The sequence below is a fragment of the Salmo salar genome, chromosome ssa24 (assembly GCF_905237065.1).
Source record: "Salmo salar chromosome ssa24, Ssal_v3.1, whole genome shotgun sequence".
Classification (NCBI taxonomy): Eukaryota; Metazoa; Chordata; class Actinopteri; order Salmoniformes; family Salmonidae; genus Salmo; species Salmo salar.
The window spans coordinates 14,344,547-14,358,844 of record NC_059465.1 but is presented as its reverse complement, the minus strand read 5'-3'; the positions used below and the strand labels follow the sequence as shown (position 1 = coordinate 14,358,844).

Genomic DNA, 14,298 nt, shown 5'->3' with positions numbered 1-14,298 from the left:
ACATAAACACATTAAGCATCTCCTGGCTTCCACATACAGCCTACAAGCCACTGATGCAGACCTTTGGAACATCTACATTTTTAAAAAGTCTTAATAAATCCATGTAATATAGCCAACAACGCCACAATAAATCCACAATTTATTTTAGACAGATCTAAAGAAGCATGATATGAAGAAAATGTAGTCTATTTCAGGAGAACAGAATAGCATACTCTGAGTTGTCTTTGTTAGGTCCTGATCTGGCTATGCCAAATGGCTGTTGGCTAAAGTAGTTAATTTAGCAGACAAGATTTGTTTAGAATTCTGTGGCATTATTTTATAGTATGAAGAATACAATTGAACAAAGCTGAATAAAATATAAATATTTTCTCCAAAAGATTTGAGGGAGTGCGCACATGCGGCTTTTCTGTGTTGAGCTTTAACAAAGAAATAGGTACTCGTATATGCTTAATTTAGAGTTATTAATGTGACTTTAGTTCTACAAACGTTGGGCTATATGTTTAAATTTTTAATACATTGTAAGACTGCATGATGCGACTCTAATGATGATATGAAAAAAGTTGCTTGAAAGGCATGAGCTCTGCTTTGTTCTTTGCGCAGGCTGTACACACATCATCAGTTTCTCATTCACAATTTGACAAGCACTTGATAATGCCTCGAATTTCACAGAGGCCTCCCCTTTGTGTGGCCGTAATGCATCCTAAAACAATCCATACCTTTTGCGGCCAGTGGCCGTTGTGCCCTTGGCCCAGAGTGCTGCGTGCTCCAAAGCACCTCTCACTCACATGGCTCTCCATCACGTGATTAGGTCTTTCTCACAGGCTACAAGTGAAGACAGACACATCAGGGATGCAACTGCGGGCGTCCTTATCCAATTCTGAGATGCATTTTGAATATATTGGAAGAACTGTCCACATTTACTTTTCGTCAGCCAACAAGATGAGTAGGCCTAACGAACAGCACTAACCTATGTCAATCTACTCATAGTACAAACGTTGACCTATTCTGTGCGAGAAATAAATATACCAAACATAGTCTGGGACAGTTGTGGGATGTGAGATCCCAAATTAATTCAACCACTAGCATAAAAAAATACTTTAGCTTAAAATGTTGATAAACTAGGCTATTTCTGCACATTTATAAGCGCAGCAATGCGCACACGGCAGTATAAGTGCTAATGGGAAAACACAATTATTAAAAGTGACTGCAAATGCGATTATGCATGTAATGCTTTTATTATAAAGGTGCATTATTTTTATAAATGATCTTCCCCAAACTTGAAATTCACACTCTGCTTATTTATGCCAGTTAGGCTCTACACCTCTTGTAAAGCGGATTAATGTGCTTAATTTTAAGATGTTATTAGGCCTATGGGCTAGGCTACCTGGGCGGCAGGTAGCCTAGTGGTTAGAGTGTTGGACTAGTAACCGAAAGGTTGCAAGATCGAATCCCCGAGCTGACAAGGTAAAAATCTGTCTTTCTGCCCCTGAACAAGGCAGTTAACCCAGTGTTCCTAGGCCGTCATTGAAAATACGAATTTGTTCTTAACTGACTTGGCAAGTTAAATATACGTTTAAAAGAACTATGATTTGAAAAAAAAGGCGTTGTTTCTTGCCTTAAGCTGGGCATCATTCACAAGTGATAATATATCATTCACAAGTGATAGGCTAATATTTTCACCCATCAGACTATTCTTGATATACTAAATAATATGTGTGTGAAATTAGTTTTGATTTAAAATGGACCGTTATCATGCCCCTGTCTCAAAAACATGGGCAGGGGAAAAAATACATGTCATCTATGCACTTAAATAGTGAATGGAGGACGCTGTTCCCGTGGCTCATTTTCATGCCAGCCAGGTAGGCTTACTCCTGTAAAGATAAGCAATGTGCTTAATATTAGGAAAGTTGAGAAATAAATATCGTAGGCCTAGCCTATAGAATGCTGATCGGATCCTCCTCTTTTTAATAGAGCCTATTAATCTGTTTTCTCACACAATTGTATAGTTAGCATGTTTGGTAGGCTACTAATGATCATCAGCAGCATCAGAGCTTGCAGAAGCCTAATTACCATGACTAAAGGTCACATGGAATTTGACTGCCATCATGACTCGTGACCGCCTGTGTGGTGGTAACACGGTCACTGCAACAGCCCTAGGTAATACCAGCGCACTCATGTAGGAGAGTGCACTTTTTGTAAAACACAAATGGCCAGTGATATTGTGGAGGCTATATGCAGGAATAAACCGTATAAGCACTTTTTTCAGTGGGCATTGCATATACTCACTTCTTGATCCCTACTGATGCGTATCTAGTGCAGTGGAGGTATACGACTTATCAATTATGTAGTACAATAGGGAAATCATGCACAGAGTAGCCTACACAATCGCAAAGGCTGCACACATCCTAGTTTCAGCAGAATATAATCTGCAGGCAGCAAGAGTGTGCAGCTCTCAGCTGGTTTTGGCATGGAGTAGCTCACAGAACAATGACATCGGTAGCCGGTAGGGTAGGAAAGACGTTTCAACTTATATCTACCAGTAAATGCTAACTAAGGCAACAATGGCTATGCAAACCAGGTATTGAAAAAGTTTAGTCCAAAGTGTTGGTTAATAGGCTATTTGTGATGCGCAATTGTCATCATGCCCTGTTTGCATCAGGGGTGTAGACACGGATGGGCCTGGGTGGACTGAGGGCAACCCACTGGGAAACCAGGTCCTGACAGGCCCACCCAATCAGATTGATGTGGTTTAAGCATTGTTGTGGACTTAGACAATCATTATTCTTTTCTATGAAAAAAACGAGATTTTTGAGAGTGAAAATCAATAGGAAAACTCTTTTTTTTTTAAACTGGATTTTTCACACATGGTGCCTTTCCTTTGCTGGGCGGGCCATTTGGAAACTTTTGAGCAACATTTTTGTACACCTAATTCTCCAGGCCACACTACACCACTGCATAGGGCCGATGAAAAGACAGCAGTCACACACAGCATAATGTTAAAGGATAAGCAGTCCATAAACTCGGACATAATAAGCCAGTAGGTCCCAATCATAAGAATACAAAAACACAACCATTAACCATTTCCCAATCTAAATGTACAACTATTACTTCCCGTTGCAAAAAACATTTCACCTTTAGCACACAAAGTAACCTGTGACCTAAAGTTGAAAGTGGAACTGACAGCATTTTAACTACTTTGTCTGTTCGTTTCATATCGGCAATCATAATATCAGTCAAAAATATCAAATTACCAGTAAATGCTACAAAGCCAACTTTATCAGAGCTTTTAAAAATAGATTATATTTGACTCAACATTCCATGTTGGCAGAATAGATGGATGCAGTTTCAATGACTCAATATTCTTGACAAAAACTTACGAATGTAACTAAGGCTAGAAATGTCAATACAATCAAACTAGCAAGGGCAATGATCACAAGTCAGTCATAACGTGGCTAATAGGCTAGCGTATCTATTTATGTAGCAAGCTAAAAACACGGAGCCTAACGTTAGCTAAATAACTAGCTAGCTGCAAGGAGGATGTCATATCTTGCCATTGGAGAAGTGGGTGAGTGACTGACTTTTTCCCCTCATATAGTTTTTACATGTCTATACACAGCTAGAGATGCAGGTGTCATTTGGTTAGTTAGCAAAAACTTTAACGACTGTTATCCAGTTAGCATATCTCTTGCGTTCGCAAATTCACACAGGCTATCTACTCCAATTTCAGAACACCTGATTTAATTTACGAACATGCAACAAAAAAAGTTATGGTCAAGAAGGCTCTAGATAACATGTAAACAGCCTAACCAGCTCTGCTACGGCGAGTAAAATAGTCAGTGAGGTGTTCTCTCATTTGTGTCTGGAAGTATCTAGCTAGCTAACTTTAGCCAGTTAGCTTAGGTGCTTGGTTGGGACAAGCATGCATTGCCAGGCAAGCTGCAGGAAGACGAGGAGGCTACCATTCCCCATCGTTTCAGTGCAATTTTGACGGCCAACTAGCTATAAAAGTTTATCGTATTTTCCTTCATTTAATTTTATCTCATCTTGCTCTGGAAAGCATTAGTTATTGACCATGTTGTTTATGTGCATAACTGAGGGAGAGAACATACCTTTTTCATAGTTGCTTGATCCATAGGACTGTAAAGTTCAGAAATGTAAGAGGACTCCTATGATTGGTGGAGTGCTGCAGAGATGGTTGTCCTTATTCTCCACAGAGGAACTCTGGAGCTCTGTCAGAGTGGCCATCGGGTTCTTGGTCACCTTCCTGACCAAGGCCCTTCTCTCCTGATTGCTCAGTTTGGCTGGGCAGCCAGCTCTAGTAAGAGTCAGGGTGGTTCCAAACTACTTCCATTTAATAATGATGGAGGCCACTGTGTTCTGGGGACCTTCAATGCTGCAGACAGTTTTTGGTACCCTTCCTCAGATCTGTGCCTCGACACAATCCTGTCTCGGAGCTCTACGGACAATTCCTTCGACCTCATGGCTTGGTTTTTGCTCTGACATGCACTGTCAACTGTGTGCCTTTCCAAATCACGTCCAATCAATTGAATTTACCACAGTAGCTCTCAATTCACGAGCTGGGCATATCCAGCATGCATTTGTAGTCTAGTCTACTTGTGTGCTGTTATAGCCTGTTGCTGTAGCTACTGTCATGGAGTTTGCTAAATATTTTCATAAATAATCTGATAAAACACAAAGGTGAAAAATCAAGGTGACTTACAAAGATGAGGAGGAGCAAGAGAGGTAGTGCGGTAATGTAGTGTCCACAACTAAATAGTCATTGTGGTATTTGAAAAGACCGGTATCCCAAAAGCATGATGGTGTACTTACTATGTGCACATGCTAACAGAAAGGAAAGAGGTGGGTATCTAGCTAAGTGTGTCATTATAGCAAAGTATTTATAAACAAAAAATCTGATCTCTTAAAAGTTCAGCTCATTTCCGTTCTATTAACTATACAATAGGCCATCATTGATTTTTTAAAAAAATATTACCTCTTTCAAGGAGCTTTCTGTTTTGATAGGGTTATTTTACCTAAAGCCCTTTAGGCCTCCCTATAGAAAAATAAAACTCTGCATCCCTGCCCAGCCTGGCCTGAGTGGTCTGAAGGGTGTTCAGCATCCCCAGTGGCTCTTTAAGTGAGGAGAGGATATTCTCTACTGCTGGTCTGCTCTCCAGTCACCATCACATGACCCTGAACCCCCACAGACTCTGGCCAAACTCAGGTTTCCAAAAATGAATTCAAAGGCACTGTAGACAGAGCCTAATAAGACATGTTTCCTTTCATTTGTATTTAGTTCTAAGTAAGTTACAGCCTATATGTGCAGTTATGATGATTTAATACAACATTTTGTTTAAATGCTGAGCTCTTAATGTCCCTGCCAGCCTAGTGTGTCGCACTCGCAAATGCTTCCCAATTTGTTTCTTTGTAGGCTATAGCCTTGAAATAATTTAAATAATATAGCGTAAATAATTAATTTTCGTTCCTTCTTAGGCTACCTGTGTGGCTCCTGCCCAATTTAGAGTGTTTATATGCTGTTTAATAAGACATGTAGCCTATGAAATGATGAGCGCTTCTGACAGTCACCTTTTCATGTTAATTCAAATACTTTTCATTCAAATCATATGGTTTGGTTTCCATAGGCTACTTCAAAACCAAATGGTAGGTCCAGGTAGTCACTAAAATAGATGGGTGTTGGTTAAATTGTGATTTTAACGAATGGAGCGAATTTGAAGCTGCAGTGTTTTTGTGCTTTGAGTGAGGAGAGGTTTTTAGCAGAGCGGTTGGAAAGGATGTTGAGCGCCGGAAAGCACCGCTCCATGTGTGATCAGCGGGATTGGGATGAGAGACTCATTTTTAGTTTATTTTCCTTTACATACTAAATGTATGAGTTTAACTCTATAATATGATCATAATGATCAATACTTTGTGTACCTTAAAAAAGATGGCGGCCCACAGGTGAATACAAACGAAATATGAAATTATATTAATTTCTATATTGTACCTTTTTAACCCCCCGCCCCCATTATAACAAAACAAATTATAATAGTCACACAATAAAAAAGTATCATCTGAGCCGATTGTTTATGACGTTGTTTTTCTGTCTGTCAGAGTGCAGTGGTGATGGAGAAGGAGGAGAAGGCGAGGAACGCTAAGCTGAAGCCCAAGAAGCGTAAGCTGCGACCGGAAGGGAAGCGCACACATGAGTACTTCTGTTTCTGCTGCGGAGAGGGAGGGGAGCTGGTCATATGTGACAAGAAGGACTGTCTTAAAGCTTATCACCTGCTGTGTCTCAACCTCACCAAACCCCCATATGGTATGCTGTGGGTGTGTGTGGGGGTGGGTGTGTGTGGGGGGTGTGTGTGTCTATACGTTAATAACGTCTCTGTGTGTGTGTGTGTGTGTGTGTGTGTGTGTGTGTGTGTGTGTGTGTGTGTGTGTGTGTGTGTGTGTGTGTGTGTGTGTGTGTGTGTGTGTAGGTCGTTGGGAGTGCCCATGGCATGACTGCAGTGTGTGTGGTGTCCCAGCCTCAGCGCTCTGTGACTTCTGCCCTCGCTCCTTCTGCCGGCAACATGAGGGGGGAGCTCTCACCCCCTCTACCCTGGAGGGTCGCCCCTGCTGCTCCAACCACAACCCCCTCAGCCCCCTGGGCCCCAACGCCAACCCCCCACATACTCACACACACCACCCTGGTACGGTCAGTATCAAAGAAGAGCCAGAGGACCCCGAGGAGGAGCCCAGCCAGCAGGACCGAGAGTAAAGCTGTCTCAAATCGCACCCTTTTCCCTAAAATAGTGCACTAGAAATGGAGCACTATACCTATGGGGAAGAGGGTGTGATTAGAGATGTGCCATAAAGTGAAAGAGACCAGAACTGCAGCCAACAGTTACACCTGATATTCCCATGGGCTGGACAGAATGACTGACAGACCGAAGGACTGACAGGCGCAGACTTGGTGTGAGTAGTCAGTGGTTCTATGTCAGAGAGCGGAGCAGAGCTCCTCTATCTAAGGATTTTGGGCGTGGAGGAGAGGGCAAGGGGAGATTGAGAGGTGTGCCGCACATCACCCCAAATAACCAGTGTTTGTTTCACCACTTCAGTGTGATTCTGTCATTTCTACAAGTGTGGATTCTCAGTGTTATGTCATTGGTTACCGGCACTTTGAAGAACTCCGTGAGGGGGATGGAGAGGGGGTTTAAACCTTTTTCCAACATGCTGCTTTTCTCTTTGTTTACTTCCTGTGTACTGGGGTTGCTAGTGGCCCGTTGCCAGGGGCTGCTTCATGTCCCCAGAAGGCTTTGCTGTGTGTTGGTGAGCCAGCAGAGTCAGGCCCAACACTCCTACCACCCTCATCACTCCAGACATGATCCATCGATCCCTATCTTGCTCTCCTTTCACAACGAGAAGAAAATAGATTTGTGCAATTTTCAGGATCACACTATATTCCGACATTCCTTATACCTGTTTTTGATACACTTATGAATGAATATATATATATATATATATATATATAGTACCAGTCAAAAGTTTGGAAACACCTACTCATGTAGTAAGTAATAAATTTGAAACAAATCAAAATATATTTTATATTTTATTCTTCAAAGTAGCCACCCTTTGCTTTGATGACAACTTTGCACACTCTTGGCATTCTCTCAACCAGCTTCATGAGGAATGCTTTTCCAACAGTCTTAAAGTAGTTCCCACATATGCTGGGCACTTGTTGGCTGCTTTTTCCTTCACTCTGCCGTCCAACTAATCCGAAACCATCTCAATTGGGTTGAGGTTGGGTGATTGTGGAGGCCAGGTCATCTGATGCAGCACTCCACCACTCTCCTGATTGGTCAAATAACCGCCTGGAGATGTATTGGGTCATTGTACTCTTGAAAAAAAAATAGTCCCACTAAGCGCAAACCAGATGGGATTGCGTATATCGTTGCAGAAGTACCATCAAACCACCTCCTCCTTGCTTCACGGTGGTAACCACACATGCAGAGATAATCCGTTCACCTACTCTGCGTCTCACAAAGACGCACCGTTTGGAACCAAAAATCTCAAATTTGGACTCATTAGACCATAGGACAGATTTCCACCGGTCTAATGTCCATTGCTCATGTTTCTTGGCCCAAGCAAGTCTCTTCTTCTTATTGATGTCCTTTAGTAGTGATTTCTTTGCAGCAATTTGACCATGAAGGCTTGATTCACACAATCTTCTCTGAACAGTTGATGTTGAGATGTGTCTGTTACTTGAACTCTGTGAAGCATTTATTTGGGCTGCAATCTCTGAGGCTGGTAACTCTGGGTTTTCCTTTCCTGTGTCGGTCCTCATGAGAGCCAGTTCATCGCTTGAGGGTTTTTGCGACTGCACTTGAAGAAACGTTCAAAGTTCATGACATTTTCCGGATTGACTGACCTTCATGTCTTAAAGTAATGATGGACTGTCATTTCTCTTTGCTTATTTGAGTTGTTCTTGACATAATATGGACTTGGTCTTTCACGAGATAGGGCTATCTTCTGTATACTACCCCGACCTTGTCACAACACAGCTGATTGTCTCAAACACATTAAGAAGGAAAGAAATCCCACAAATTAACTTTTAACAAGGCACACCTGTTAATTGAAATGCATTCCAGGTGACTGCCTCATGAAGCTGGTTGAGAGAATGCCAAGGATGTGCAAAGCTGTCATCAAGGCAAAGGGTGGCTACTTTGTAGAATCTTAAATATATTTTGATTTGTTTTACACTTTTTTGGATACAATTTGAATCCATATGTGTTGTTTCATAGTTTTGATGTCTTTACTATTATTCTACAATGTAGAAAATAGTACAAATAAAGAAAAAACATTGATTAAGTAAGTTTGTCCAAACCTTTGACTGGTACTGGTGCCTTCAGAAAGTATTCACACCCCTTGAATTATTCCACATTTTGTTGTTACTGCCCGAATTCAAAATTGATTAAATATTTTTTCTTCTCACCTTACACACAATAATCCATAATGACAAAGGGAAAACATGTTTTAGAAATTTCTGCACCTTTATTAAAAATGAAATATTTAATTAACATAATTATTCACACCACTGTCAATACATGTTAGAATCACCTTTGGCTGTGATTACAGCTGTGAGTCTTTCTGTGTAAGTCTCTAAGAGCTTTGCACACCTAGATTGTGCAGTATTTTCCCCATTTATTATTTTCAAAATTCTTCAAGCTCTGTCAAATTTGGTTGATCATTGCTAAACAACCATTTTCATGTCTTGCAATAGATTTTCAAGCAGATTTTAAGTAAAAACTGTAACTCGGCCACTCAGGAACATTCACCGTCTTGGTTAGGAACTCCAGTGTAGATTTGGCCTTGTTTTTTAAGTTCTTGACCTGCTGAAAGGTGAATTAATCTCCCAGTGTCTGGTGGAAAGTAGACTGAGCCAGTTTTACTCTGGGATTGTGCCTGTGCTTACCTCCATTCCGATAATTTTTTATTCTGAAAAACTCACCGGACCTTAATGATGACAAGCATACCCATTACATGATACAGCCACCACTATGCTTGAAAATATTGAGTAGTACTCCGTAATGTGTTGTGTTGGATTTGCCCCAAACATAACTTTTTATTCAGGACAAAAATATATATTGCTTTGCCACATTTTTTGTAGTTTTACTTTAGTGCCTTATTGTAAACATGATTTTTATTCTGTACAGGCTTACTTCTTTTCACTCTGTCAATTATGTTAGTATTGTGGAGTAACTACAATGTTGTTGATCCATCCTCAGTTTTCTCCTATTACAGCCATTTAACTCTGTAACTGGTTTAAAGCCACCCCTGAACAGTCCGGTAACTGAGTTAGGAAGGACGCCTGTGTCTTTGTAGCGACTGGGTTTATTGATACGTCATCCAAAGAGTAATTAATAACTTCACCATGCTCAAATGTTTACCCATCTACCAATAGGTGCCCCTCTTTGCGTGGCATTGGAAAACCGCCCTGGTCTTTGTGGTTGAATCTGTGTTTGAAATGTACTGCTCGACTGTTGGACCTTACAGATAATTGTATGTGTGGGGTACAGAGATGAGGTTAACACTATTATTGCACACAGTGAGTCCATGCAAGTTATCGTGACTTGTTAAGCAAATGTTTATTCCTTAACTTATCTAGGCTTGCCATAAGAAAGGTTTTGAATACTTATTGACTCTTGGCATTTCAGCTTTTCATTTGAATTAATTAGTAAAACGTTTGGAAAACGTGATTCCACTTTGACATTATAGGGTATTGTGTGTAGGCCAGTAACACAAAAAATCGAAATGTTATCAATTTCAAATTCAGGATGTAACATAACAAAATGTGGAAAAAGTCAACGGGTGTGAATACTTTCTGAAGGCAGTTTGTGTGTGTGTGTATATATATATTTTTATTGTATATATATTATTTGTATATTATGATATATATATATATATGCTGAACAAAAATATGAACTCAACCATTTCAAAGATTTTTCTAAGTTACAGTTCATATAAGGAATAAATTCATTAGGCCCTAATCCATGGATTTCACTGGGAATACAGATATGCATCTGTTGTTCATAAATACCTTAAAAAAATGAAGATAGGGGGCGTGGATCAGAAAACCTGTCAGTATCTGGTGTGACCACCATTTGCCTCATGCAACGCGACACATCTCCTTCACATAGTTGATCAGGTTGTTGATTATGGCCTGTGGATTGTTCTCCCACTCGTCTTCAGTGGCTGTGTGAAGTTGCTGGATATTGCCGGAACTGGAACATGCTGTCATACACGTCGATGAAGAGCCTCCCAAACATGCTCAATGGGTGACATGTCTGGTGAGTATGCAGACCATTGAAGAACTGGGACATTTTCAGCTTCCAGAAATTGTGTACAGATTCTTGTGACATGGGGCCGTGCATTATCATGCTGAAACATGAGGTGATGACAGTGGATGAATGGCACGACAATGGGCCTCCAGGATTTCAGCACCGTATCTCTGTGCATTCACATTGCTATTGATTTAAAATGAAATTGTGTTCGTTGTCCGTAGTTTATGCCTGCTCATACCATAACCCGACTGCCACCATGGGGCACTCTGTTCACAACGTTGACATCAGCAAACCACTCTCCTACACCACGCTGTCTGCCTGGTACAGTTGAAACCGGGATTCATCTGTGAAGAGCACATTTCTCCAGCATGCCAGTGGCCATCGAAGGTGATTATTTACCCACTGAAGTCGGTTACGACACCAAACTCCAGTCAGGTCAAGACCCTGTTGAGGATGACAGCACGCAGAGCCCCCTTGAGACGGTTTCTGACAATTTGTGCATAAATATTTTGGTTGTGCAAGCCCACAGTTTCACCAGCTGTCCGGGTGGCTGGTCCAGATGATCTCGCAGGTGAAGAAGCCAGTTGTGGAGGTCCTGGGCTGGCGTGGTTACACATGGTTTGTGGTTATGAGGCCGCTTGGACGTACTGCCAAATTCTCCAAAACGAAGTTGGAGGTGGCTTATGGTAGGGGAATGAACATTCAATTATCTGGCAACAGCTCTGTTGGACATTCCTGCAGTCAGCATGCCGATTGCACGCTCCCTCAACTTGAGACATCTGTGGCATTGTTGTGACAAAACTGCACATTTTAGTGGCCTTTTATTGTCCCCAGCACAAGGTTTACCTGTGTAATGATCATACTGTTTAATCAGCTTCTTGATATGCCACCCCTGTCATGTGGATGGATTATCTTGGCAAAGATTACATTTGTATTTTTGTTCAGTGTGTGTATGTAATAAATATATATACACACACACACACATATTCACTTAGTGGCCAGTTTATTAGGTACACTACCCCGTTCACAAAAATAGTTCACTCCTACAGACAGTGAGTCACGTAACCATGGTTTGCTATATAAAGCAGGCAGACAGGCATTGAGACATTCAGTTACTGTTTGATTAAATGTTAAATGAGAAAAACGAGTGACCTAAGTGACTTTGAGCGTGGTATGATTGTTGGTACCAGGCAAGCCCAGTTCCAGTATCTCAGAAATGGCCGGCCTGGGCTTTTCATGCATGAGTGTCTAGGGTTTACCGAGAATGGTATGACAAACAAAAAACATCCAGTCAGCGGTAGTTCTCCGGACGATAAAACAGCTCGTTGATGAGAAGTCGCAGGAGAATGGCAAGAATTGTGCAAGCTAACAGGCGGGCCTCAAACAGGGAAATAATGCAGTACAACAGTGGTGTGCAAAACAGCATCTCGGAACACACAACTTGTTAATCCGGATGGGCTATTGTAGCAGACGACCACACCGGATTTCACTCCTATCAACTAAAAACATGAATAAGTGGCTCCAGTGGGCATGCAATCACCAACACTGGACAATTTGAGGAGTGGAAAAACATTGCCTGGTCCGACGTGTCCCGGTTACTGTTGCATCATGCTGAGTCAGGATTTTATATAAGCAGCATGAGTCCGTGGCCCCATCCAGCCTAGTGTCAACGGTACAGGCTGGTGGTGTAATGGTGTGGGGAATGTTTTCCTGGAACATGTTAGGTCCCTTGATACCAATTGAGCAACGTTTCCATGCCTCAAAGAATTCAGGCTGTTCTGGAGGCAAAGTGGGGTCCGATACGCTAGATGGGTGTACCTAATAAACTGGGGGTCCGATACGCTAGATGGGTGTACCTAATAAACTGGCCACATAGTGTGTGTATATATACATACTCAGTGGCCAGTTTATATATATTTGTTTATGTTTACAAACAGATTATCTCACTTCATCTCGGTGAATGGTGTATTGTTTGTTTAGGTGTTTAGAATTGTGCAGATCTCCTTGTGAATATAGTCCTTCTAATAAGGTGAATTATAAGGGCATATAGTGTAATGTATGACATCACATCATTACATTTAAGTTCTATTTGTCAGTTCCCCAGTCTCACTCTCCATTGTGGACATAATTGGTTCATATTGTAAACCACAAGTGTTTAAGAGAAGGAGAAGGGAGGCATTTTCACTCTTCTATGACTGTCCCCCTTCACTGTGTATGGAAACAGACAGGAATGCGTTTTTGGAGAGGAAGTTACATTTCATTCAAATTGAGAGGTTGAGCAGCATACTTTCTGGTGATTATTTCCTCCTAGGATTTAGTGTTACACTTCATTAGATTAGTGAAGTGTTATATTATACAGATATGGTCCCAGTCTGTTTGTACACGGTAATGCAGTCAGCCTTGAGGGACTCATTTCCAATATACTGACCTGAGAGAGAGGTGGCTGTTCATTGGCCCTGTGTGCAGTAATTTAAGTGATGCTGTGTGTACTGTACTGTACACGTAAACGTTATGTTTTAAATTGTTCTGCTAAACCTTTTTAAAGCACTTTCACAGTTTATTGCTACATACTTTTGGTAGGTCATAACATATATGTATATAATACATGACATTGAAGTGGATACCTCTTTTCTGTGGTAATGTAGGAATTTGAAACTGTTTTGTAACTTCTGCTATAGGTCCAACGACATGATCCAAATATCTTTGCGACTGAAAACGTTCTCTCACACAAGTTACTGCCGATCACATTTTCAGTTTTTTTTTAATCATAGTAGAACGACTAACGCCCTCGTCTTAATTCAAGGTATTTAGTACATTCTGTATTTTGCCCTGGTGGGTATTTATTTTCACCTTTTTGTATGATTGTGTACATCTCCACAAATTGGTTTTGTATCAACATTAAGTTATAGAGTACTTCGGTATCAGATAAGTAAAGAAAATGTAGTGTTTTTAATCTCATCCTCCTATGACAGATTTTTAAAATTATATCACACCCTTTATACTAGTTGATTTATGTATCAAAAACGCCTATTGGAAAACAGCACCCACCCAAAGTATTAAGTAACAGACTATAAAACAATAGGGAGCTTTAAAATTGATGATTCTGTATGTAGTTGTCGTTTACATTTCATACATTTTCTATTAGTGTAATGGTACCACTGTTTGATAACAGCTGCTCCTCATAGGCCAAGCTCTCTGTATTGTGACTCACTGTACTCATGTTAATGCAGTTAAAAGCAATTGAACATTGTGATGTGAAGTAAACAAGCACTTAATTCAGCCTAAACTCACATTATCATGTTGAACCTAGAACAGTAGTCTGCTAATCTTGTCTGAGCCTGTGCATTCTCTTCTCTGGAACATTACTGATTTATGTATCCATGCCTTTAAAACGATAGCTCACAGAAAATACACGTTTGTCAAATGTTTCCATACCTCTTGTTGTCTTGTGTCAAACTGTGTCCACATTCATGTC

The 14,298-nt window shown here is 40.9% G+C and overlaps 1 protein-coding gene across 4 annotated transcripts in view; it reads left to right on the top strand.

The window, feature by feature from the left end:
- The window catches only part of LOC106585046 (histone-lysine N-methyltransferase NSD3), a 33,110-nt gene extending 25,895 nt beyond the window's left edge, over positions 1-7,215 (top strand). For all 4 annotated transcript variants that reach the window (XM_014170797.2, XM_014170800.2, XM_014170799.2 and 1 more), the window contains 2 exons: positions 6,112-6,316; positions 6,480-7,215. In XM_014170797.2, coding sequence (XP_014026272.1) covers positions 6,112-6,316; positions 6,480-6,760 — 486 coding nt within the window. In that variant the 3' untranslated portion in view covers positions 6,761-7,215. The remainder of the gene's footprint in view (positions 1-6,111; positions 6,317-6,479) is intronic.
- The last annotated feature ends 7,083 nt before the right edge of the window (positions 7,216-14,298 follow it).